Source organism: Ceratotherium simum, chromosome 10, assembly GCF_057802395.1.
Source record: "Ceratotherium simum simum isolate JZ-2026a chromosome 10, ASM5780239v1, whole genome shotgun sequence".
Taxonomy (NCBI): domain Eukaryota; kingdom Metazoa; phylum Chordata; class Mammalia; order Perissodactyla; family Rhinocerotidae; genus Ceratotherium; species Ceratotherium simum.
In genome coordinates, this window is record NC_141909.1 from 73,190,043 (window position 1) to 73,216,780 (window position 26,738).

At 40.7% G+C, this 26,738-nt stretch overlaps 1 protein-coding gene across 2 annotated transcripts in view; it reads right to left on the bottom strand.

The window, feature by feature from the left end:
* Positions 1-9,315: 9,315 nt before the first annotated feature.
* TEX26 (testis expressed 26) overlaps positions 9,316-26,738 on the bottom strand; it is a 31,635-nt gene continuing 14,212 nt past the window's right edge. For both annotated transcript variants that reach the window (XM_014791259.2, XM_087435770.1), the window contains exons 4-7: positions 24,585-24,741; positions 16,827-17,003; positions 14,602-14,763; positions 9,316-9,497 (exon numbers count right to left, since the gene is read on the bottom strand). In XM_014791259.2, the coding sequence (XP_014646745.2) occupies positions 9,424-9,497; positions 14,602-14,763; positions 16,827-17,003; positions 24,585-24,741 (570 nt within the window). In that variant the 3' untranslated portion in view covers positions 9,316-9,423. The remainder of the gene's footprint in view (positions 9,498-14,601; positions 14,764-16,826; positions 17,004-24,584; positions 24,742-26,738) is intronic.

Below are 26,738 nucleotides of genomic sequence, written 5' to 3' on the forward strand. Positions count from 1 at the left end.
AACCCATTGCTGCTGGGGGAAGGAAACAGAAAATACCCTCTACTCATGCGGGAAGGACAGGAATAAGAACTGGGCCAGGAACTACAGCAGGGAGAGGCAGGAGCCCTGAGAAGGCCACACCCCAAGACCCAGGAACATAGTATCTGCCTAAGAACAAGGCTTAACAAAAACAACAGAGAATACTCCCACCAAAGGGCTAACAGGCCCTTGGAGTAACAGTAGAACACTGCTGGGAGAATTGCAAGAGTGTGGAGACATAGCCACACGGAGGTGCATTGTAAAGGAAAGACCTAAAGCTGAGGATGGAGCAGAAACTGAAAAGCTTTCTGGAAAACCAGCCACCACCCTAAACACAGGTATTGTTAGAGGAATTTGAAGACTGTGGTGCACTGAGGGTAACCATAGCAACAACAAACCTCAAACCCAGCCCAACTCCTGCTTAGATTAACTAACCCTCCCACTAAAGGTCTACCAGAAGGAAAAGCTTTAGAAATGTTAAAGGAAATTCTTTTGGCAGAAGGAATAAGGCATCAGACAGAAACTTATACCTATACAACGAAATGCAGAGTGCTAGAAATACAATGAATGATGGTGATATAAAATTTAATTTTTCTAAAAGAAAACTGACTCTCTAAAAAATAATAGCAGTGTATTATATATTTATAGTGTATGTAAAAATAAAATGTATGACAACAATAGCACAGAAGAAAGAAAGGAGGAATTAAGCATATACACATATAAGGTCCTTAAACTACATATGAAGTCGTAAAATATTTGGTGGTAGACTCCAATTAATTAAAGATGTATATTGGAGAAACTAGGAAAAAAACTAAATATTTTCTAAAAAAAATGTAGAAAAGCAGCAAAAATAAAATAGTGGAGGGGCTGGCCTGCTGATGTAGCAGTTAAGTTTGCACGTTCCGCTTCGGCAGCCTGGGATTTGCCAGTTTGGATCCTGGGCGCGGACCTACTCACTGCTCATCAGGCCATGCTGAGGCAGTGTTCCATATAGCAGAGCTACAACTCTACAACTATGATACACAACTATGTACTGGGGCTTTGGGGAGAAAAACGAAAAAGAGGAAGATTGGCAACAGATGTTAACGTAGGGCCAATCTTCCTCAAAAAAAAAAGAAAAACAAAAACCAAAAAAGCAGCAAGCTTTCACTAAAATAAATAAATAAATAAATAAATAAAATAGTGGAGACAAAGATGGAATAATAAAAAACGCTGAGTTAATCCAAGAGTAGGCAGAAAACAAGAAAAAAAAAAAAAAGAACAAAGAACATATGGAACAAATGGAAAACAGCTATCAAGAGGACGGATTTTAATCCAACCATATCGATAATCACATTAAGTATGAATGGCCTAAGCACACCAACTAAGGACAGAGATTGTCAGATTGGATAAAAAAACAAGTTCAGCTATTTGCTATCTACCAGAAACCCACTTTAAATGAGAAGACATAGATAGGATAAAAGTAAAAGGATAGAAAAAGATATACCACTCTGAAACTAACCAAAAGAAAGTTGAAATAGCTACATTAATATCAAAGTAGACTTCAGAATATGGAATATTATCAGGGATAAAGAGGGAGATTATATAATGAGAAAGGGGTCAACTGTTCAAACAGACATAGCAATATGTTTGCACCTAACAACAGAGCTTCAAAATACATGGGGGGAAAAACTGATGGGACCTAAATGATGAATAGATAAATCCACAATTATAGTTGTAGACTTGAACACTCCTCTCTCAAATAGAAAATCTATAAAGATACAGAAGATTTGAACCACAGTATCAACAAACTTGACATTTATAGAATGCTCTACCCAAAAGCACATACACATCATTTTCAAGTGCACATGGACCGTTCACCGAGATAGAACATATTTTGGGCCATTAAACAAACCTTAACAAATTTAAAAGAATAGAAACCACACAAAGTATGTTCTTGGACCATAACAGAATTAAATTAGAATTCAATAACAGAAATATATGTGGAAGCCTGGATTTTTGTATGTAGTACAGTAGATTGGCACAAAACACTTTAAAGAAATATTTTTAAATGAATGTTGAATGAAGGATAAAGTTTAAATTGTCAGAATCACACGCCTTGGATGCTTCTTTTCTGGAACAATCCCACTTTCATGCAATGTGATTGTTTTTTATTAAGATGATTCTTTAAATGAATAACTAATTTCACTTTATATTTGTGAAGTGTTTCATAAAATTACATTCAGAAATCATATTCAGTACTTGGCCACACACTCTGCATTTGCTTTTGGTTCAGAAAGGCTGACTGGCTGTGTTGGTTATACTGTTTGGCCTCCAAATCCCTTTAACACCCTTCCCTAGCCTCCTCTGTGCGACTGGAGGCTGACCGTTTGGGCTACATCTCTCTCGATACCTTTCTGGTGGGCTTGGTCGATGGGAGCCATCGACAGGAGGTCAGATTATATCAGAGGGGAGGAGAAAGCAAGAATGGAATATTTCTCCCCACCTCTGTCTCATGTCTTTAGCCGTAGCTCTGTCCTCCCTGACTACAGGTCCCAGCGGACAGCGGATCCTCCACCGCTCTGGCTCTGACTGGACTCCAGTCACATTGCCCATTCAGGCCCAGAGATGCTCACAGCCTCCTCCCATTGCTTGTCTCTGCAGGCCTCACCCTCAGAAGCAGTCCCTTCATTTAAGCCCCATCCTGTGAAACAAATGGGGTAGATTCTGTTTCCTGCCTAGAACTTGACTGAACCGTCAACTTTAGCAGGGGCAATTTGCTAATTAGGTCACTCCTCTAGGTCCGTGGGTCTTCCTCTTTGCTGCACGTTGGAATCACCTGAAGAACTTTAGAACAGACTGCTACTGGGTTCCATCCCCAGAATTTCTGATGTAATTGGTCCAGGGAGTGGCCTTGGTATCAGAACTTTTAAAAATCTCTCCAGGCCATTCTACTGTGCAGCCGAGGTTGAGAAGCACTGCTCCGGCTCGCACACCTCCTGTACAGAGAGGAGATTTTTAGCTCTCAATGAAAATTAATTATGCCTCATTCTGATTTTTTTCTTTCTTTTTTTTTTTTTTTTTACAAATTATTGCAGTCTTCAGTTTAAAGCGATGTTACTTTTCTACTCTTTCATTTGTGAAAATATTTTTTAACTAAATAGAACAGGCTTAAACATATTTATACAACAATTTCCTCAAGAGGTTAAAAACAAAGAACAGATGTCTCTGGAAAGCATAGAAATGTGCTATGTGTACTTTTTTTGATTGGGTGTGTTAGCGGAGGCGAGTTTTGCGGGAGGGTAGAAAGGGAATCAAAAGAGCCGTCAGGGGATTCCACAGAAGAAAAAATTTCAGAATCATTATCTGTGTTGAAACACTGCTCTCTTTGAAATATAATAGAAGTACCGGCGCTGCATAATTAACTCACATCAATGCACTGACTGAGCTGGTCTTGACAGTCTGCTCTGAGCAGGAACCATATTAAAGCAATCATTTACACCTTTCGGCACATTAAAATAAGCAGCAGCTACTGGCCTCAAGAGAACCTTTGGAAGCGTTCAATGTTTAAAACGCCTTCACCATTTGGCAGATTTTAAAATACAAAAGAACCACAACTGCATTCTCCTATTTTAAAAGACAACTTTACTTTTTAAATACTACACATTTGTTAGTGGTGCTCAGACTTAATATTTTTTAAGAGGGAGAACTGATTACACCAAGCTTTTCATTTCATTTTGAGGATCCAGAGATGTCTCATCTAAACAGACACCGTGCCTGTGTCAGTTAGCTATTGCCACAGTCACCTCAGTCGCATGCAGCGAAAAGTATTTCTCACTCACAGCTTGTGGGTCACTGCGGCAGGTCAGCTAGGTAGCTGTATTAGTCCATTTGGGCTGCTATAACAAAATCCTGTAAACTGGGTAGTTTATAAACCACAAACACTTATTTCTCACACTTCTGGAGACTGGAAATTCCAATTTCCTGGTGTCAGGAGATTGGTGCCTGATAAGAGCTTCCTGGTTTAAATGGCCATCTTTTCTCTGTGTCCTCACATGGTAGAAGGGGCTAGGGAGCTCTGAGGGGACTCTTTTATAAGGGCACTCATCATAATTATGAGGGCTCTGGCCTCATGACCTAATCACCTCCCAAGGGCCCCACCTCCTAATACCATCATCTTGAGGATTAAGATTTCAACATATGAATTTGGAGGCAGGGGTCTGGAGGGACACAAACATTCAGACCATAGCAGTAGCTCTCCTCCACATGTCTCTCATCCTCCCCCTGGGACCAGTGGGCAGCCCAGGCTTATGTCTGCTAACATCCCATTGGCCAAAGCAAGTCACGTGGCCAAGCTCACAAAGGCTGGAGAAATACGTTCCATCTTTAGTGGGAGGGACTGCAAAGTTACACAGCCAAGAGTGTGGGTATAGGGAGAAATGAAGAATAGAGGACAATAAACCAATTTACTACAGTGCCTAAAGGAACAGTCTGTCAAATAGTACATCCCAATACTGTGTGTGCAGGTAGAATTTCTGGCTCCAGAGTGCCAGTCACTGACCAGTTCTAGAACTCTGTATGCAAGATGCCTTCTGTGTCCAGACAGATGGTAACACTCATCCATAGGCTGTCTGCCACAAGGCCATGGACGCGATGTTGGCTTTTCTTGGCTGTCCTGCCATTAGAATACCAAAACTATCTGCCAAGAAGTAACGAGGAGTTTTTTTTTTGTTTGTTTTTTTTTTTAAGATTTTATTTATTTGTTTTTCCCCCAAAGCCCCAGTAGATAGTTGTCTGTCATAGCTGCACATCTTTCTAGTTGCTGTATGTGGGACGTGGCCTCAGCATGGCTGGAGAAGCGGTGCGTCTGTGCGCACCGGGGATCCGAACCCCGGCCACCAGCAGCAGAGCGCGAGCACTTAACCGCTAAGCCACGGGGCCGGCCCACGAGGAGTTTTTAAACACTACTTTTTAAATACTACACATTTGTTAGTGCTGATCAGACTTAACACTTTTTAAGAGAGAGAACTGATTTCACTAAGCTCTTCATTTCATTTTGAGGATCCAGAGATGTCTCACCTCTGTGTCAGTTAGAGATGGGGGGTGGGGGTTGAATAGTTGAAGCGCAGGGGCCATCTAGGGCAGTGAAACTCTTCTGTGTGACACTGTAATGGTGAATATGATACTATGATTTTGTCAAAACCCACAGAACTTTGCAGCACAAAGAGTGAATTTTAATGTATAAAAATTAAAAAAAAATTATTTAGGAAGTCAGGGATCCCATTTGGGACTCCTAGGATGCAGAGCCCTCTCCTTCTGGAGGTGGGTGGAAAGATACAGCCACATGTCTGTAGGGGCTGAAAACTCTCGGACAAAGCTTTGCTACTGCAGTTTGAAGAAGAGGATTAGCATAAAACCAAACCATGTTCATGAGTGATCCACAACTTAAATCAACAGAAATTTATTGAATATTCTGGAACACAGAAACTAGAATAAGAGAGTCCATGCTGCCAGGAATCGGTGGCACTCAGGCCATGCGTGATTTGACCCCTGCTTCCTTGACCTCCATTTGTATGTTGTCCCTCCACCCCACCTCTGGACAACTCACAAGGATTCAACCACTCTGCCTTCTGTTGGTTCCTAGAACACTTCAAGATCTTTCCTACCTCGAAGCCCTTGCCTTGCTGTTCCCCAAGCCAGGAAAGCTATTGCCTCATCTCTTCACGTGGCTGGCTCCTTCTCCTTTTGAAGGCTCAGCTTAAATGATGCCCCCTCATAGGAGTCTCCCACTGTTCTCTATCACAGCACTGTTTATATTGTGTGTAGCACTTATATTCTATAATTATAATGTTCATTTTTACTTGTTTATGATCTGTCCCTCCCTCCAGAATATAAGCTCCCTGTCTGTCTTTTCACAACCAGCATATTCCCATTACCTAAAACACTGCTTGGCACATAGCTCAATAAATATTTATTGAATGAAGAGGCTACTCATTTTTTAAGATTTGGTTCAAGATCCCAATGGAGTATGGACCATGCTTTGGAGTAAGTGTTGTGAGGACAGTCAGGAAGTCTCACACTACACACACTAAACTCAGAGCGAGTCCATATGGAATTACTGGTTGGCCACAGTCCCTAGTACACCAAGAAAGGCATAAACAGCAACTTGATGCTCAGGTGCTGGCCAAAAACTGCAAAAGCAGGGCAAACACAGCTACTAGGTAGAAAATTACCCCTGTCTGGAAGAGACACGGTTGGGGTCTTACTGTTTCGATACAAATGGAAGCTGAGAGTAGGACAGGTCCAAACAAGAGATCCATAAAAATACTTAGTGGTCAAGCTGCCTCTCCATGCAAGTCCTGCAGGCAGTTGTCATTCAGGGTGGGGAGGTGAGGAGAGGTGCCCACACAGGACTTCCAGGTAAGCAGAGAAGAGAGTGAGGCAGAGAAGCCGTGCACCCACTCCAAACCTCTAAAGAATTTGTGGCTTCAGACACACTCCAGACCTCTCACCACCACCAAATTGAACATTGTGAGAAGGGCTTGGGTTGTGTGTGAAGCCATAGATGCTTCAGAGATTTGGAGTAGGTACAAGGCTTTATTGTCCTTGAATCCTTGTGCCATGAGAGAGCAGGAGGCTCAGAGCCATAGGACAAGGCTGTCTGCTGGAGCCCATGGCAAAGATCTCAGACTCCAAGGCTCTCTGATGGGCCCCAGATGGGCAGATGTGGGAAGACTCCTTCCAAAAGGGCCATACCTGTCGACTTGTGGCTTGTGGTTCTTAGAGGAGCTGCCCAAGCCTGATAACCATATAAAACCGGGAGGGGTTTCCAATAGTGGGATAAACTTTCCCCAGGCTGTGCAGTTGAGAAAGAGTTGTCCTTCCCCTCCTTAGAAGAGGCCAGAGGGAGCCTGGGACTCTCATCTGTACTTCAGCAGGCAGGTGAACTCCTTCTCTGTTAGCTCAGCCCTTTTACTGCTCATCCAGTAAATAAAAACTGACCAGCCTTCCCTAAGACATTTTTTCCTTGGCCCAAGAGGCCCCAGTGGACTGACCTAACTTGAGGGCATAGTCAACCCATGTTCCCCATTTATGGGCACTCTATATGTTGAGGGAGAAGACCAAACCCAACAATTAGAAAAGGTGGCACCAATTAAGGCAGAGTCGATGGAGAAGGTAAAGGATAAGTTTAACAAAACAGCAGTGACTTTCAAGGAGATCCAATTACAGAGGAAAAGAAGACTTCCTAAAATAAAAGCTAAAATAGAATTTGATGCATGGATTTTAAAACGTGGTAAACAGAACAGTCACTGCTAAGAACCAAACTGATGTCCTGAGTGAGCAAAAGGAAAAACTATCATAAAATGGAAATTGAAAACATTAAAAGAGGGAAACTATAAAGAAAAGGACAAAAAACTCTAAGGACAGATCCAAGAAGCCTCTGATGCAAATATTACTACATTCAGAAGGAAAACGAGTACCACAGAGAGTAACATAGAGAAAAAAAAGTCATAATAAGAAAAGGTGAAATAAAAGAAATTTCCTGAAGTTAAAGAAAGATTTCAAATGAAACTGAACATAGCCTCAAAAAATTACTGAAATACTCCAAAGGAAAAGAGACAATCTATAAACTTTCAGGAAAAAATCATATCACTTATGGTGGTAATTGAACCAGACTAGTATCTGACTTACAAATTACACTCTAAACCAAAAGACAATGGAATGACTGTGGACTATTGAGAAAATAGGAGTAAGATCCAAGAATTCTATACCCAGCCAAGATATCATTTAATGCAAAAAAAAATGATATTTGGGGGCAAATAAGGATTCAATGTGTTTCCATCCTTGTAACCCATCCGAGGAAATACTTAGAGACTATTCCAATCAAATAAAAGTAAATCAGAACTTGGATCTCATGATTTGGGAAAACAAGAGGATGCAGGAAACTGTGATAGTTAAATATAAATGGATAATATTGATGACATGACTGAAAATTTATATGTCTTAAACTTTCTTTAAATAGAAAAGGAAATTGTAAGGAAATTCCTAATAAAAGCTTAAAACAAAAGTTCCAAACTAACCCAACAATGAAGTGTGTGTGCATGTGTACATGTGCATGGGCATGTGCAGGGGATGAGGCCGGAAGTACAATATGGAACGGAAAATAAAAGATCTCCTATCAGTGACTGGGGATGGGAGGAACTGCGAAGACTAAGGTACTGTGCATAGGGATTAGGTAATTTTTACATATTAGTAGAGAAATCTAAATTTAGTAATGACAATGTGTGATTAAAAAACACTACTAGTATAAACAAAAATAGTATAATTTAAAAATTAATAGTGTAAGAAAGAAATGTGGAAAATTAGGAAAAGTAAAACTAAAAAGAACAACAAAGAATAGCAAATAACATAATATAGAAATCATAAAACCAAGCACATTAAGCATCATAATTACTGTGTACTGACTAAATTCTCCTTTCAAAAGACAAAGACTCTCATATTAGTTATAATATATAACTCAGGCATAAGGTATTTTCTAGAAACACACCAAAACAAAGTTACAAAGATTAGAAATTAAGGGAAGGCAAAGATCTACTAAGCAAACGCAAAGAAAACAACAAACCCAGCATGAATGGCAACACTGACATCAATTAAAATGTAATTCAAAGCCAAAATCATTAACAAGGTCAAAGAGGAATAACATACAATAACATACACGTATATATACGTATATGTGTGTGTGTATATATATCCACATATATATAAATAAAATCTATATACATATATATATAAATAAAATCCCAGAACTACAAGGAGACATTGATGAAAACATTTTTATTGTGGGATTTTTAAAATATTATTCTTTCAGAATTTGAGAGTTCAAGTATACAAATAAGGCAAAGATATAAGGGGTTTGAAAAATACAATAAACTACACATTTTTTCTCTTCTTTTACTGATGTAATACAGAAATGAATTATATACTTGGCATAAGAGAAAACTTTGCTAAATTTCCCAAAACAGAGATTTTTTTTTGTACTTTCTTACAGGAAATCAACAATAAAAGGATTTTTAAAGTCCTCTAATTATTGGAGAATTAAGAAACCTCTTCCACATAATTCCTAGTTCAAAGAGGAAAACAAAATCGAAACCACGAATTAAGTATCAAAAAGAGAATAGGAAAACACATTATATCATTGGATACTTCATATCATTGGGTACTATTGGATACAGTTAAAGGTATGTTGGGGAGGGCAAATTTATAGCTTTAAATGATTTTATTGTTTAAAAATAAAACAAAACAAAATTACACCAAGTCATGAGTATCATATTTGGAAAAGTTGGATCTTATTTTTCCTTAATTACCAAGAAAATTACCCAGTAGGCCCTAGTGCTTCCATTGATTTTCAGATTTTCTTCATTTGAACTATTTTCCTTTTTCATTCATCCCTTTGTCAATGTCACAGTGAGAGCGAATAAAGCGATCAAGAATTTGTCTGTCTGAAAATTATAAAGAAAAACAGGAAGAAAATTTCCATTTAACTATTTAAGTGCTAAATAGAGAAATTCTAGGAAGGAGGCAAATATCTGATAACAGTACTCTAAATAAATATTTGATGAGACTAAAATAATCTAAGAGAATTATGTCTAAGAGCTAGAAAGGCACAATTGTGTAATTATTGATTAAAAAGAGCAGATTTTATATTCAAAGGATCAGCAAGTCTTCCCAGAAAGAGTATGGGTTTTGGAATGAAACAGACTAAAGTTTCAGTTCTGCGCTGCAAGTATTAACAAGTCGTTTGACTTCTCCATTTCTCCATTTCCACGTCTTTGAATACAGGTATAGTACTTACCTTGCACAGTTGTTGGAATGGATTAGGAATGCTATGTGTGAAGCACCTGGATGGTGCCTGGTCCTAAAAGACACTCAATAAATAGTATAGCCTTATCCTTTTATTACTGGGTACACAGTAATAAATAGTGACGATAAACAAACAATAGAGACTGCTGTTCCAAAAGTTTCCTTGAAGCCAGGACTGTTTTTCTGCTCATCAGTGTTAGTATACTTTGCTATCTCTGAGTGATGACTGATCATGAGAAGGCCCTTCAACTCTCTGGCCTCCATTTCCTCACCTGGAAAATGAAGGAGTCTGTCTGGTTTTGAATATCTATGGTTCCCTAATCCTAATTACGTATTTTTTTAATGGTACAGAGTGGAGCTGTAAAACTTTGCTCACTACTAGCAATAGTCATCTGTGCAGCCAAAACCAAAAGAGAGGAAGAATGCAAGTGATAACATGTTATCACGTTCAATGTCCATGTTGTCACGCTCAATGTTACACGTGCCAGCTCAGGTCTATAGATCAGGTGAGTGTGTGTGTGTGTGTGTTCCTTGTTTACTCTACAATGATATTTGCATTTATTTGTTTATGTGATCTCATATTTAATTTTGAACCATCCCTACCCTACTCCATATCTTTTTTGACCTCAGCATTTTTCAGTTGAGGTATACTTTTCATAAAGTGGAATGCACTGATCTTCCATGTACAGTTCGATGGGTTGACCCTTGCATACATGTAACTCACATCCATATAATGATATGGATCATTTTCACCACCCAGAAAGACCCATCATGCTCCTTCATGGTCAATACCTTCTACACCAAGACAGACACTGCTTTGATTTCCTTCATCGTAGATAAGTTTTACCTGTTGTAGACCTTCGAATAAACGAAATCATACAAAATGTATTATTTTGTGCTTGGCTTCTTTTGGTCAGAATAGTGTTTTTGAGGTTCATACATTTTGTTGAACACATCAATAATTCGTTCTTTTTTATTTTCTAGTAGTATTCCATTTTGTGAATATACCACAGTTTGTTTACTCATTCTCCTGTGATAGAGATTTGGGTTGTATCCAGTGTGCGACTATTAAGAATGAAGGGATTATAAACATTCTTGCACAAGTCCTTGTGTGGACGTGTTTTCTTGTCTCTGGAGTAAATACCCAGAAGTGCTATTTCTGGGTCATGGAGTAGATATATGTGTAACTTTATGAGAAACCGCCAGATCTGTCTCTAAACTGAGTGTACTATTTGATGCTCCTACCAACAATGTATTGCTCCATATTGTCAACATTTGCTATTTTCAGTCCTTTCATTTTAAGCCTAAAATGTCTCTATTTTAAATCTTATACCAAAGAGTTAATTTTAAATAAGCAAAAAAAAAAAAAAAAATCTTTTTGATACCAAAGATAAGCATATAAGATAAATCAAGTTTGGCGTGAATTAATAAAAAAGATGAGATTGTGTCAAATTTAAGGTCAGCTTAAATAACTGGTCACAAAGGCTACCAGCTGTACTTCAAATGTTCCCCATATTTACTAAGTACAGACGCAGATTCATGCCCTATGATCTTGTTTACGCTGTTCCTGGTTCTTAGGGTTCCTGGTTCTTAGGATTGGTCCTGCTTCTGCTTCTCATGCCGATTCATCCGAGACACTTCAAGGATGCCTCCTCTGAGCAGCCTTCCCTAACTCTCTGTCAACCCACAGCTTTGAGAGTACCCCTTACAGGCTTCTAATATACCCAAAGACTACTTAGATTACAGAGCTTATGACATTATAACTATGCATCTGTCTCCCACACCCAACAACGAATTCCCTGAGAAAAAGGATTTGTGGTTTATTTATCTTTGTATCAAGTGAGCATTATAGGTATTCAATCAATGAAGTTCACTGAATGAGTGAAAAAATGTATGCTTAACAATATTGGCTCACACTCCAGAAGGAAACCCCCTTTGGATAGCCATATTCCTGGAGTTTTAACTGGAGGAAGAGATGGGGAGGGAGTAACAGCTGCAAAACTCTGAAAACAAGATTTCAGACCATTTTGTCTTTCAAGGGGGGAATAAGCAGGAGAAGACAGTCTTTACCAATAGATAACAGAGGCCCAAAGGGTAAGCTGTTGGGTAGTCTGAATCACTCAGAGATTAAAACAATTTTCAAAACAAAATGACCACTAAAGACATCTAGTTCAATTTCCTCAAGTTATAAACACAGAAACTTAACACCACATAGTGACACGCAGAGTTGTTGGAAACAAAAGGTTCGCCTTCAGCTGCTCCTCCTCTCTTCTTTTCCAATCTATTGTGACTTCCTGGGGTTTTCTCCCTCCCACCTCACCCCACCGTCTCCCCAGCCCCTGACTTAGGCCATCATGCTGCTGCTTCTCCGTTCCCTCTCTCTTTCAAAATGCACCTATTCTGGGCTCCTATACTTACTGTCTAAGAGGGATAGATAATCCAGTAAAATAATTTAAACTGAGGTGATAATTCAGTGTAACATATCCGCCAGGTTTTCTATTCTCTCGCATACTCGGTCAGCCCTACCGCAAATGAGCTCTGCTGAGATATTTGTCAGCTGAAAGGCATTAGCATCATCCGCAACACTGGAAAATGACAAGAGGTTTGGGGCATAAGAATTCAAAAGGAGCCTCCTATTAGCTTGTCAGCCTCTAGCATAGCTGGCATTGAGGAGTAGGTCATTCCAAAGCAAAGCTGGGAAAGAGAAACTAACCCTCAATGGAAGCAGATCCTATATACGCCCAAGTCGATGCAAAATGGTAAGGCTCTGGGGAGAGAGCACCCTGCCCCCAGTGCTGCCCTGAGGGCACCAAGAAAGCAGGGGAACTAAGAAGAAACCAAAGCCTAGACTGGCCTAAAACTACTTTGTCAGTTAATAGATCATGTCTCACCTGTCGGGCAAGAAAAGTCCAACTGGGTGGACAGTGTTCATGTGAAGGATCAGCTTACCCCAGGAATCTTGGAGAAAGCAGATCTGAGTTGAGCAGAGGCTGCCAGAGCACTCTGAGGAGTCCTTAGCTCATCCTTAAGGGGCACTGCTAAGGCTCGGATTGCAAATGACACACAGACAAGAGACAGAGGTGCCCAGCAGCCACCCTGGTTTACATGTGTGCAGAGAAGGGATGGCTCCATCTGTACTGAGAGTCCCTGGGTGGATGGGAGCATCTGCTTTGGGAAGACAGAAATACTCATTTTATAGGGTCAAACAGATGTGGCTTCTAAAGGTGAAAAGAGCACCTTACAAATGCAGATGATGGTTTTATATATAGGAACCAAAGCTGGGGAAAGGAAAGGAAAGCAGGCCTGAGCTTGCTGCATAGCTTCTGCCCTGCCTCCTGGGAAGGTCTGACCAGAAGCCCTCGACGAGCTCTTGGTTTCCTTCTGAAGTGTCAAACCAGCCTGGAAGCTTCTGTTGAGAGGAATGAGGCTCCCAATGGAAAACGCAGACTTCTGCTTCTGCCTGAGAGTGAGGCAAAACATCTGCTCCTTGTACTTCCTTGAAACTCAACATTCGAGCTCTTTTAAGGGCCTTTGGGCCATCAGCCCCCAGTCTGTGAGACTGGGAAATACCCTCTTTCCCCCCAACACACACACACACACACACACAAGCACACTCTCTTTTCAGTCTTGTCTACAGTAGGGTTTCAGTCTTGTGTGGGGCAGGAGATCCCAGAATAAAAAGGTTTCAACAAGGATTTCAGAGGAGCAAGCTCTTCTGATTGTGGCTGGGGACAGGCAGAGGACAGAGATTGAGGACCCTAGAGAGGTAGGAGACAGGGAGCAGTTGGAGGGTTACTGAGTAGCTGGTGGAAGACCTCAGCTTAAGCCTGACCATGGGGCACAAAATGAGTCAGTGACCCCCACATAGCCTAGAGCTCAGAGTGGGGTGCAGAAGATGGTCCACTGAGGGAAGGAAGAAATACTAGAACCTCTACTATATTTACTTTCTACTTCCTCCTTTAACATTCTGTATGCTTTATAACACACATAATGCATTAGTTTAGTGGTATATGAATACACTTTACATAAATATGTACATCTGCATTGGGGCACGTGCTCAAAAACGAGGAGTAACAAAGTGTGTGATCACTAGCACTGGGTGCTGAGGGGCAGCTGTTGGAAGAGTTTAGTTTCTTCTCCTCCAACTCTTATTCCCTGAGTTGACACTTACACACGCTCAGACTGACCGGTTGCCCCCAAGAGCCTCCCAAACAGATTCCAGTCACTAGGCCCTGAACTGGGATAAGTCCCTGTTCTGTGGCGTGAACCAACACTGTCCTGGGAAAGGAATTTGCTCTCTTTGAAGATGTGATAGATGAAGATTCTCTTTTACCCTAGAAAGCCTGTCACAAAAAAGTTCTACCAAACAGGAAATAAAGATACACAAAATAAACAAAATTATGAGATAGTGCAAACACCCACTGGAGAAATCAACTAACCATAAGAAAAAGGAAGTCATCTTGGAGCAATTCAACCACAGGCAAAGTGAGATCAGAAATGAGTGAAAAGCTATATGATTCCTTTTTAATAAGTGAAGATATAGCCACTTGGGGCCTCTTTTAAGAAAAATTTATTTTCAATGGGTTGAAGTTTGCAAAAGACTGTGGCATATTTGAGGCAATAGTTTTCTTTTTGTGAACCTTTAACCTCACTGGCTAGAAGTTGGAACAATTTCTATTTGGCATAAAGCAATGTATTATGATCTGTAAATTCATTAAATAGTAACTCAAGACCTCATCTTACCTTTGTAGGAAACACTCTGAAGGTACTCTGTGATTTGAGCGGGAGTAAACGAGTTTAAAATCGTTAAGAAATCCAGGTAGTCTTTCCCATAGTCACTTTGGTACGTCGTCTGCTTCTTTGTGCGCTCTTGATTCCTCATGTGGCTGTATAGCACCGAAGGGACTAGGGGAACGCAAGGGAGGGAAAGAAACAGAGGCTGTCACTGAGCAAAGAATTCCCGCCCTTATTTGTTGAACATGCCTCTGACAGCCCTGAGCCCAACCTGGAGCTTAGTCAGCATCCTAAGTGGTACTGGAAAGCGAGGCACTGTAGAATGACTCCTCCTGGGACTCGGGCTGTGCAGATCTGCTGGGACTCAGGACTATTGCCGCTGGAGTGGGAGTGGTTGGAGATGACGGCCAGAAGGTTGAGTTTGACCGCCATTTTCAGAAAAGAATTTCTCCCTGAAGTCAACCCTTCTACAGGTCAGCATGTTAGGATGGTAGCATTCAAACCTGCTTAATAAACAAATGCTTTCATAGCAGCTTCTTCCCCCTGCATGCAATCTCCTGTGCAGACTTGGACTGACACACTAAGAGGCCTCCCTCAGGGGCTTAGCCATCTTAGGATGAGCAGTTTGGAAGAACGATGAAATCTATAGTCAGCACTCATTGTCCATTCAGACTAATGGAGACATGAGGTGCAGGCAAAATCACAATCACTTACATTTGATTCTGAATGTTGTTCATTTAACGTGGGTTCTGATAGTCATGGAATTATCATGAAAAGAAAAAACAATGAAGACATGACGTGAGAACCTAATTTCTACAACTTGCTCAATCTTTGTAAACCTTAAGGACATCTTAAATACATTTTTCAATTCCAGGTGCCCCGTTTAAAGGGACCATTGGCCTGATGGAGGTGAAGGAACTTGACGCTACATTCGGAGAAGACTGTTTGTAGGGTCTGGAAATGCTTTAAGTGGAGAGAAGACTTAGAAGGCATATAACAAGGTTTTCATAGAATAATAGATTTATACTAGTTCACCACTCTGGGAAGAAGTAGAACCAATGGCTAGAAGTTTAGCAAGGAAGATTCTAGCTGTTGAGAAATTTCTTTGTTTTGTTTTGTGAGGAGATCAGCCCTGAGCTAACATCTGCCAATCCTCCTCTTTTTTTGCTGAGGAAGACTGGCCCTGGGCTAACATCCATGCCTAGCTTCCTCCACTTTATATGGGACGCCGCCACAGCATGGCTTGACAAGCGGTGCGTCGGTGTGCGCCCAGGATCCGAACCGGCGAACCCTGGGCCGCCGGAGTGGAGTGCACGCACTTAACTGCTTGCGCCACCGGGCCGGCCCCTGTTGAGAACTTTCTAAGAATGAAGGAGCTGCTTTGGTGGATGGGGCACTACACTGAGGGGTTTGAGCAGGGATGATATCACCCCTTGGCTAGGATGGGATAGACACTCCAAGTCTTACACATGACCTGGGGTCTAGACTAGGTAACTTCTAGGCTACCTTGTAACCCCAAGATGCTAAGCTTCTATTCTGTGATTTTTGTCTAAAGTACTACTTGATCCCAACTCCATGCCAGGAAGAAATCACTATCTCAGACTGACTCCAAATTATCTTCTTAACCAGTAGCTTGGAAGTGGCTCGGTCATGGAACTTTTAAAAACTTTTCTGTTGAAAACAATAGGAATCAGGATCCTAAAAGAACACTCAAATAGAGTGGGTGCTAAACCTGAAGATGCTTGAAGGCTGTGCCTTGTGGATAATCTTCCAGTGGATAACTGACAAGTGTAATTTGATTCCCACTAACCTTAATAATTATTAAGGTTAATAATTATATATATGTAATAAAATATATAATAAAATATATAATATATAATAAAATATATAATAAAATAATTATATATATACAATAATCTTCCGGTCGTCTTATAGCAACTAAATCCTTCCTTTGATTTTATAACAGGGAGGTGTCCCCCAATCCCCATGACTGCCCCTTCCAGGCAGATAATGCACTCGTTTCACGGCATCAGCAGTCAGTTCTCTTCTGAGACTTACTCTCTCCCTGGGTTTGAGGCTGAGCACCACAGAGGCATAATTTCAATTCCATACAGGGATCACTGGCATTCTCCATGACTGTTACCAAGATCGCCTGCCAGGGCCCTACGCGTTGAGGAATCTTGGAGCAAGGATAGGATCTATGAAGTTGTTTTGAAAGCTACAGAGGTACTTACCTAGACCCTGAGAAGCAATTGGTAGGCTTGAGTAGCATCCATATTTGAAACTAAAATCCTGAAACTCAGGAATTTTAGCTGGAACTTGGTAATTCCGTCGAAATTCAGTGTCTGCAGGTTGGGAAAGTAACTTCTTCCATTTCAGAGACATCTGAGAACTTTGCTTAATCTTTGGAGCTGGGGTTAAGGTACAAACAGAAGACAATAATTATTCCTTATAAACTATTTCTAAATAGCATCCTATTTTTATTCTATTTTGCTTCTGGCAGTAGCTTCCAATTTATTACACTAAAACCCTCTCTTCTTGTATTAGAGGAATGGCCAATGTATTTTTTATGGATATTTCAAGCAAGAAATAATTTTCTGCTTTATCAGGCATAGGAAGTATATGCTAAAATGATTAGCAGTAGTTTCTAATGAATATATTGTTTGTCAATAAGGAGAGCTCTTTTGTTCTGCTTGGGGGACACAGAGGCATTCCTCACTCCAGTAGGCTGCCTAGTCCCTGGGGCAGGGGTCGGTGGCAGAGTGAGAGATCTTAGATAGGGCTAGGGTTGCCATATAAAACATAGGACACCAGATAATTCTGAATTTAAGATAAACAATGGATAACTTTTTAGTGTAAGTATGTATAAGTACTCGTTATTTACCTAATATAATACACTGTAAATCATTATCCAAATTTAACTAGGCATCCTATATTTTTATTTGCTAAATCTGACAGCCATAGATGGGGCAGTGCATGTCATCTCCATTATCTGGAAAAGAACCACTCGAAGCTTATCCCTTAATGATGGAGAGTTAAGTAACATTGTCATTAGTGGACAATAGCACTATTATTTCTTTGAAATAAGTCTGCTAACAAATATTCATTAAATATATAATCATTAATATCAATGAAGCACTGACTAAACACCAGGTTCCACAAGCACTACTGGGTCACAGAGGAGAGGGTCACACCCATCTCACTTAGAATGAGTTCACCACTAATTCTCACTACAAAGTGTTGGTTCAGAGGCATATCATACAACACCAACTTTATTCAGGACAAAGATGTTAAAAACATGGATTTCATGGCACATTTCCAAACAGTGCCAACTACTATTGATACTAAACTCAGTTCTTGTTCCAAATTAGTTTTTCAATAGGTTTTTTCAAAATAAATTCAAATGTATATTGTATATCAAACAATATGTGATGTCATCTACTGCCACCCAAGAGCGTTTTAATATTGATTTTAAAAAATGATCTCTGTCTAGATCAGCACAGTGGGAGAGGGTTCACTACACGCTGCCTCTTAATTTAGATGACTCAGGAAGAGAGGACGTGGGTACTCAATGGCCTTCATAATGACCTCATAAACAGCTGGAAGAGAAGACAAGGTAAGAGAGGAGGAAACACTAGGGCTCAAATTCAGGACATCGCTTAAGATATTTTGGAAACTCATCTAGTGTTGTTCCTAGTAAACACCATCTATAACTTGGTTTTTGTACATTACCAATAGCTTTATAGGAGAAAAACAAATTCCTGTTGAAATGTTTGATCATATGCCTATCCCTCTCCCCTAGAGCTACCGCTCAAAAGAGAATGTTTTCAGTTCCTGTATGTGTTCTGTGCCAATGTTAAAGATAATTAAGTCATGGCTTCTACCTTAAGGCAGCCTCAAACTAATGTGATTAGAAAGATACATACAGGACAAACATATATGGAATGTGATATCTTGCAACTATAACACTTGGAACTGTGGTTCTCACATGGAGATAATACATCAGAATTACCTGGGGTGGTTTTTTCCAAAAATATGCCTGCTGAACCTCATCCCAGACACGGAGAAGCTCTAGACATGGAATTCAAGCACTTATATTGTGAACGAGCTTCCCATGTGCTTAACAACCACTGATTCAGAGCTTTAAATAAGGTGCTATGGAAGCCCAGACAGAGTGTGATGAACTCTGCTAGAGGAAGAGAAGGAAGACAAGAATTAAAAGGCAGACACAGCAAAGGGCGTGCTTTGACAATGGGTCAACACTGAAGCAAAAGGTGCATAGTGTGTCCGTGAAACGTAGACTGGCTGGCAGGAGTGTGAGGTACGCAGGGCAAGGAGGAGTAGCTGCGGGTGAAGCAGGAGAAATAAGTTAGGAACCAGGCTGTGAAGGGTCTTGAGGGCTTGGTCCACGCGCAACAGGATGGACCAGCACAGAAGTGGAGCAACTGGAGATGAAGACCCAGAAAAGACAAAAATTAGGGCTTAGACTTACTCTGAGTTCCTTTGAAGATAAAAATTGTCTTATTCTACATTGATCCTTAGTACTTATCATAGTAATAGACTTTATTAAATATTTACTAAATTAATGAGTGAACAAAAGAAAAAACTTAGAAACATAATTGTTAAGGATTAGCAACTAATCTGAACCACACTCTAGTGACTGCCTGTGTGATATATGCTTAAAGTAACTCTTAGTTCTTGGTTCTTCTCAACTAACGCTTTCATTGTTTTTATAACATGTTGTCATGTTAATGAGTTCCTTTGGCATGACTAAGAAGAGAAGTTCCTGATACAAAGGGACCCAACCACCACCTGAAGTCCACATAGTGGTACTGACATATGGACAGACAAGATAACCACGACCCAGAGCTAACCTGACCTGACGCTAACCACACCTCCAAAGCCTGGACTCCTCCCAGGGAGCCATTCCTGCTCCTTGGGAGCTCAGCTCCCACTGGTTTCTCTTCCATTAGATAATGGTGATGCTATCTATACTAGAGTAGTAACAGCCCAAAGAGAGAAACTGATCCATTTAAGATTAGGTATGGCATCTGCAGAAAGGCCCAATCCAAAAGTAAATCTACAGCAAGGACTATTCAAAACCTCTAGGACCATTGACACATAATCTATAGCCAAGGGAGAACTAGTTCTGCTGTCTTTATCTGCTGTTCTAATTCATCAAAGCCAAGCTCTCCAAGCCTGAATGTGAAAACAAGCACCATTTAGTGCTTCTCATTCGTTCGCTTTAATTTAATAATGAGGATACAAAGGTAAGACATGGTCCCTGTGCTTCAGAAGCATAAAGTGTTAGAGAAACAGATAGAAAAAAAAGGTAAGTACAATATTATGTGATAAATTCTGCAAAAGAGGTAAGAAGATGATCTATAAAAACATATGGGAGAGGCCACCAACCTAAACTTGGGGGATCAGAGAAGACTTCAGGGAAAGAAATGAACTTTACATTTAGACTTCACTTATGGACAGACATAGGCTAGAAGAAGGAAGGGAGAGGTGTTCCCCAAGGAGCAGCAGTGTGTGTGAAGGGCATGAGGCTGTAGGGGGCACAGTGAGTCTGGAAGACAGAAGACAGTCAGTCTCATAGTGTGGGGGCTAGCAAGGGAGAATGCTGGAATGGTGAGCAAGGACCACATTATACAGGACTCATGTCAAGGCATTTAGCTTTTATCCTGAGGACAGTGGGCAGTCAATGGAGGGTTTTAAGCTAGAAGGTGACGTCTATTTGCACATCCGGAAACTCACGATGTCTATAGTATGGACAGTGGATTAGAGGGGACAAAACTGGAAAAGGGAGTTGAATTAGAGGTCATCCAAGGGAGAGACATTGGTAGCCTGCAGGAAGGCGGTGGCTATGGGGAGGGAGGGAAGCAGATGGAGGTAAGAGATTTAGGAGGATGTCTTGACAGGTCTTGGGTATTTATCTACGCGTGGGGAAATGGTAATTTGCGCATGCTGAAAGGACAACTTTGATGGGAAGCTCACAGGCATCTTTTAAGAATGCTGACATTTCAAATGTTTTTCCATGACCCTTAATGTTTATCTGCAAGTATGGAGGTCTTTTGATTCCATTCCTATCTAGCTTCAAAAAGTGTACTTCACATATATTCTTTCCATCATTCAGCAAATATTTACAGAGCGCTCCAATATACCAGGACTAGACCATCTATATTGCACTAGATCCTGAGTGAATAAAGGCCTTTGGGGAGCTTACTGAATAGTGGAGGAAAGAGTAAAACAAAAAGAACAAAAAGCCAGCATCAGTAAACAAATGACTGCAAAATGCAAAGTGCTAGAAGGAAACAAATGGGGTGGTGGCACGCCTCTTCAGATAAAATAGTAAGGAAGGTCTCACAGGCAAGGTGGCATTTAAGCTGGAGTCTACAGAATGACAAAGTGAAACCACAGAAAGAGCTGAGGGAAGAGCATTTCAGGCAAAGGAGACAGCCTGCATTCTAGCTGAAGGTGGGAAAGAAGTTGGCATCTCAGAGGAATTGAAAAGAGGCTCATGTGGCTGAGCCTAGTGAATGAGGGGGATGGAGCAAGGAGGAATGGTGAGGAGCTAAGCAAGGGCCAGGCCAACTTTGCAGGACCTTATGGACCAAGAGAAGGAAGTGGAATTAAGATTTATTTGAAGTGCAATGGAAAGTCAGTGAAAGGAAGCAATAGAATAATATGATCCAGTTTAGATGCGTGAAATATTATCTAGCTGCCATGTAGCAACGGAATTGAAGGGACTTATAGATAATGTAGGAAGATCAGCTGCCAGGGGAAGGAGAAGGTGATGACTTGGAACCCCCATGAGACTTCTCAGTCCCCAGATATATGAAACTAGGAGTCTGAGGAGAGGTCTGGGGAAGAGATACAAATGTGGAAGTCCTCAGGATAGTTGCTTTTTAAGGAATTGTGAACTCTAATGAACTCTAATAGTTAGAGGTCATACAGAAAAAAGAAGGAGAAAGAAGGAGCCAAAGAAGTAGGGAAAACCAGGAGAGTGTGGTATCACAGAGGCTCAAAGGGAAGAGAGTTTCAAGGAAGAGCAAGCAGCCAACAACATTTAATGCTGCTAGAAGGTTGAGTAAGATGCAGATGGAAAACATCCATTGAAGGTCACTGGGGACCTTGACAAGAGCAGTTTCAATGACAGGGTGGGGGCAGAGATCAGACTGGAAGGGGTTGAAAACTAAAAGGGTGAGCAGTGCTTCCCATGAAACCCAGTGGATTGTATCCGTGTATTTATGACTCCTGCTTCCCCAAACTTCATCAGAATGATAGTAGATTAGAGAGGTTAACACATTTTTGGAAGATGGAAACCAAATGGAGCTATGACAACTGAATTAGCAAAGTCCATAGAGGAAGTTGAAACTAAGTAACTACAGAAGGGCATAACAAAGAAGTGAGCTAATCCACACTGTAGAATTCTAACGGGCTCAAACTCAGAGGTGACAGGTACAGTGGAAGGCAGGTAGTGAGGCTCAGGGCTGAAAACAAGAGGCCTGGGTGAAAGCTTGGATACAGAGTGGTTCGAGTTCCCTGGATCACCTACTTAACCTCACACAGTCATGTGACTATCCCTTTCTAACTGGAGGTTTATTCAACACAAAACTGAACCAAAGAAGCTCTGGAATCTGGGACACCAGGAACAGTGGGAAGTGGGTGTAGTAAGATGCTGGACTGGAAGAAAGAGGGGTTCAGTGAGAGTCCGCACAGCAAGCAGGAAGATCTCAGTCCCTTCCCCAGTCCTGCTCTCAGAATGCCAACAGCCAAGTGTTTCCCTCTCTAGAAAAACTGATCTACAAATACTGGCATTTGGGAGTTTCCAAACAAAAAGAGAGCTCATCACCTAATCACCAAAGTCAAGCGCCAGCTAACAAGCCCCATCTCTGTTTGTAGTTTCCAATCAGATTTGAGTACTTCGTTTGTAGGATTTGCAGACCCTAGAGCTTAATATTTTGGACACATCCACTTTAAGAAAAAGAAGAGCCCATGGAAGTGAGATTTAAGTTTTATTACCTTCATAGTTAATCTGCCTCTGCTCCCTTTATGTGAACATAAAACCAAATTTTTGTTAAACCATTAAGTCACTCAGAGAAAACAGAGATGACACGAAAAACAGATAAAAACACTGAAAACTAAGTATAACGTAAATATCCTAAAATTTATAAGAGAATTACTGCATCTATAAAACAAGAACAGAATGCTATTTTAAAAAAATAATCAGAGAGAAGAAGGAAGAGAGCTTGGAAATTAAAAATATGACAGCTAAAATTAAAATTCAATAGAAGAGTTGGACCAGAAAGTAAAGAATTTTTCAAATAAACAGAAAAAAATACAAAGAGAAAGATACCAGCAGAGAAAAGTTAAGAAAATTGGAGGATCAATCCAACTAACAGGAGTCCCAGAAGAGAAGAGACAAAAGAGAAGGGAGAAAAACAGGAAAACACTATGCAGGAAACAGTTCCCAGAATTGAAGGACATCAGTCTCTAGATTGAATGGGCCCCTGATTGTCCAATATAATTAATGACTCAAGATTTTCACTAATGCATACAATTGTTAAATTTCACAGCATCACCAGTAAAGAGAAGATCTTAAAAGTTTCTAGGGAAAAAAAAAAAATACAAAAGAATCAGGAATTAAAATGGCATCAGTCTTCTACAAAGAAATCCTGGATGCTAGAAGTCATTTGGAGGAATGCATTCTGAGGGAAGATGATTATCATCCTAGAATTGTATATCCAGCCAAACTATCAAACAAGTGTAAGGAAGAATAAAGGACACTTCCAGATTGGGAAGAGCACACTCAGAAAAGTTCCTCTCATGCACGCTTTCTTAAAAAGCTACTGGAAGATGTGCTTCAGCAAAATGAGGGAGGAGGAACAAGAAAGAGGAAGATGTGGACTCAGGAAATGAGATCCAGTGCAGGCAGAGGCCAAAAAAATGCCAAGAATGATGAAAAAGGAAGTCTCAGGGCATGATTGGGCAGCAAAGCTATAGAGCAACAGTCTAGATTAGAGGAGAATGATGGAGGGTGTCAGAAAGAAGATCTCCAGGAAAATACTCAGACTGATAGAATGTTTGAAACTGTATTTGGAAAAAACCTTGGTAAGTGTGTGACAAACTATTTGGAAAAAATTAGTCACAGGCAGATAGAAAACTAAGCATCTAAAAAAAGTAAATTATTAACTCTGGTAAAAAAGGAAAAGAAAAAGAAAAGAAAAAGCAAAAGGAAACTTAATCACAAAATACCACCTGGCTCAGCAGTAAATGTTTACATAATCATATTATATCATATCATCGTAATCATAATATAAACACTAGCAAGTGAATTAACCAAAATTTTGTAATATAAATATATTGAGAGGATGGATGGAGGGGGAATGAGAAAGTTATAGGATAGCCAAATTCTCAACCACCAGAGAGGAAGTCAATGATAACGTCTAAAACTGATGAATCAACAATAGCAGTACAAGCATATTACTTTAAAATGTGGAGGCTCACATAAGAAACAGTTGAAAGGACTGAAATTGATTGCCACAGGGGAGTAGGACTGGGAGTGGAGATGGTGGGACGAGGAAGGGCTCTTATTTCATTATAAGCCTTTAGGTAACTGTTTGATTTAAGTACGTGCATGCATTTGTTTAATAAAAGTAAGTTCTGGTTTTTAAAAATAGTAAACAAGTAGTGAAGACTTGGAAACAGCACGTTGAACTCGACCCCTTCATCTTCGCCTGACTCTTTTGTCCTCATCCTTCAGGCCCAGGAGGCCTTTCCCGACCTCCTCCCCAGGTTTAGGCTAGATGTCCTACTGTGCGCTGCCACAGCACCCTGCATTTCCCACAACGTGCATCTTTTTATACTCGACTCTTTTTGTTTGCTAAATTGCCTTTTTGCCGTGTCTATACTGTGAGTTCCTCGAGGGAAGAGACCACATCTGCGCTCACCACATTACCAGGGAAGGAAAAGATAAACACGTTTACCTTCCGTTCTGTCCACAAAGTCTCTTCTAGTACGGGAAACAAACTGATCTGATATTGCCTTCCCAACCTCTTCCATTGAAGTAGCGATTTTCCAAGGGAAGTAGCTCTTTCCGGATGCTTTTGATTGACCTTGAGGTAGTGTCCAGAGAAAGGAGTCCTATCAACAAAAACACAATTTTCAAGAAAATCCACATGAGTTCACCCAATGAAATGAAGAATATGTATGTCTGTGTGAACATACTCTTCTGAGTCCTCTACACCCAGGGACCTCTCTGCAGTTGCAGTGTATGCAGAAGCCTGTCAACAGAAGCCAGCAGTTTACCCAGCTGTAACAAGGGTCCTTTGTCATTTCTTTGACTTTCCATGTTGATGACAAGAAAATGTGACTGCAAAGTCCAAAGAGTTGTGCCTCCCATGAGAACTCTCCAGATAAGACGAGAAGAGAAGACGCATGTGAGTTCTAGCTCTGGCCACACATGCCTGAGGAGCAGAGAAAGCCGCTGCTTCCCCTCAGAGCCCCAAGTCCCGAGAGACACCCTGCGTCACATACAGAGGCCTCAGCAGCGTCCTGTAGGACGGGAGGGCAGGCTTTCTCTCTCCTTCCCCTCCAAAGAGACTTCCTGATTATAAAACTTAAAGCCTCTACCACCTCCTTCCATCTTCCCTCTCATAACCTTGCTTCCTATTTCCCTGAGAAGGTGGAAGCCATCTGAAGAGAACCTCTAGAGCCCCTAGACCATCCCCAGCCAGTGCATCTGCACTCACGCTGTGATGGGAGAGGAGCCTGGGTGCTCCTAGCAGGGCCCTCCCCACCATGTAGTACACCAAAGCCCACTGCCTTTAGTCTACTCCAGCACGTCACCCCAGCAATTCTCACTTCTCTCTTGCAACTTCCATTTCTCCCTCTCTACGATGTCATTGCCATCAATATCCTTCATTTCTCCCATCTTAAAAAGAAAACGCTCTCTTCACCCTACCTCCCCCTCTAGTTACTAAGATATTTCTCAGTTTCCCTTTACACTGCAATTCCCTTAAAATAGTTACATATACTCACTGTTCCAAATTTGTCTTTTAAGTCTCTTTTAATCTTTACTTTCCTTCTCCACGCCCTTCTTTCTCCTATAATTTCTCTACTGAAGAAACCAAGCCATTTGATGTGTAGAGGTTCCCATAGTCTGGATTTTGTTGATTGCATACTCATTGTGCAAATTAACAAGTTCCTCTGTACCCTGTATTTCCTGCACTTGGCAGCTAGATCCAGAGACTGATTTAAACTCAGGTTAGATCCTGTTGACAAAACTATAAGTGGTATCTGGCAAGACCGTAGGAGGATATAATGTATAGTTGTTTCTCTCCATGTGATGTTAGCAGCTGCTGATGCTCAATGCCTAGATTAATAGATGCAGAGGGGTAATATTCCAATTCTATCACTTCCTTTTAATTTCATTTATTAGTTAGAATATCTCTATACAGAGACATTTCCCCTTATCTACCATTTGGTTTGCCATATAGAAAAGGCAGGATAAAAAACTTGATCTTTTACATTTATCAGTTTTTAAGATAATGAATTGGTTTCCTATCATCCTCTGAAAGTGTCTCAATTTTTTTAACAGAACTTGCAGATTTAAGCATATTTGATGTGTTTCAATCCATTGCATATATCGTCCTTATTGAAGCTCAAATTATCAGTGGGAACTTCTTTAATTTTGACATGACTCTAGTAGTTTTTGATAGTTTTTTTGCTATCTGGCATGACAAGATGTTCCAGACTCATCTTGTACATTTCCTGCCCCAGATCTAGAATCAGCCATTTCTCCAGGAAGCCCTCCATCTCACTCTAATCAGGCATTCCTCCCTGCAGTTCCACCAAAACTGCTCTTGTTGAGGTCAGCAATGAATTCCATTCTGCTGAATCCAATGGCCAAGTCTCTAGCCTCCCCTTACTTGAGCTGCCAGCAGCATTTCACACAGTGATCAGTCCTTATTACTTCACTTTCTTCACTTGGCTTCTTTCTAGTACAACACATACTCTTGGGTTTTCTCCTTCATAACTCTGCCCCATCTCAGTCTCTTTCGCTGCTCCTTCCATGCTCCACCATCCTTGACCTCTTAATGATGAAGTGCCCCCAGGTTTGATCCTCAAACCTCTTCCAT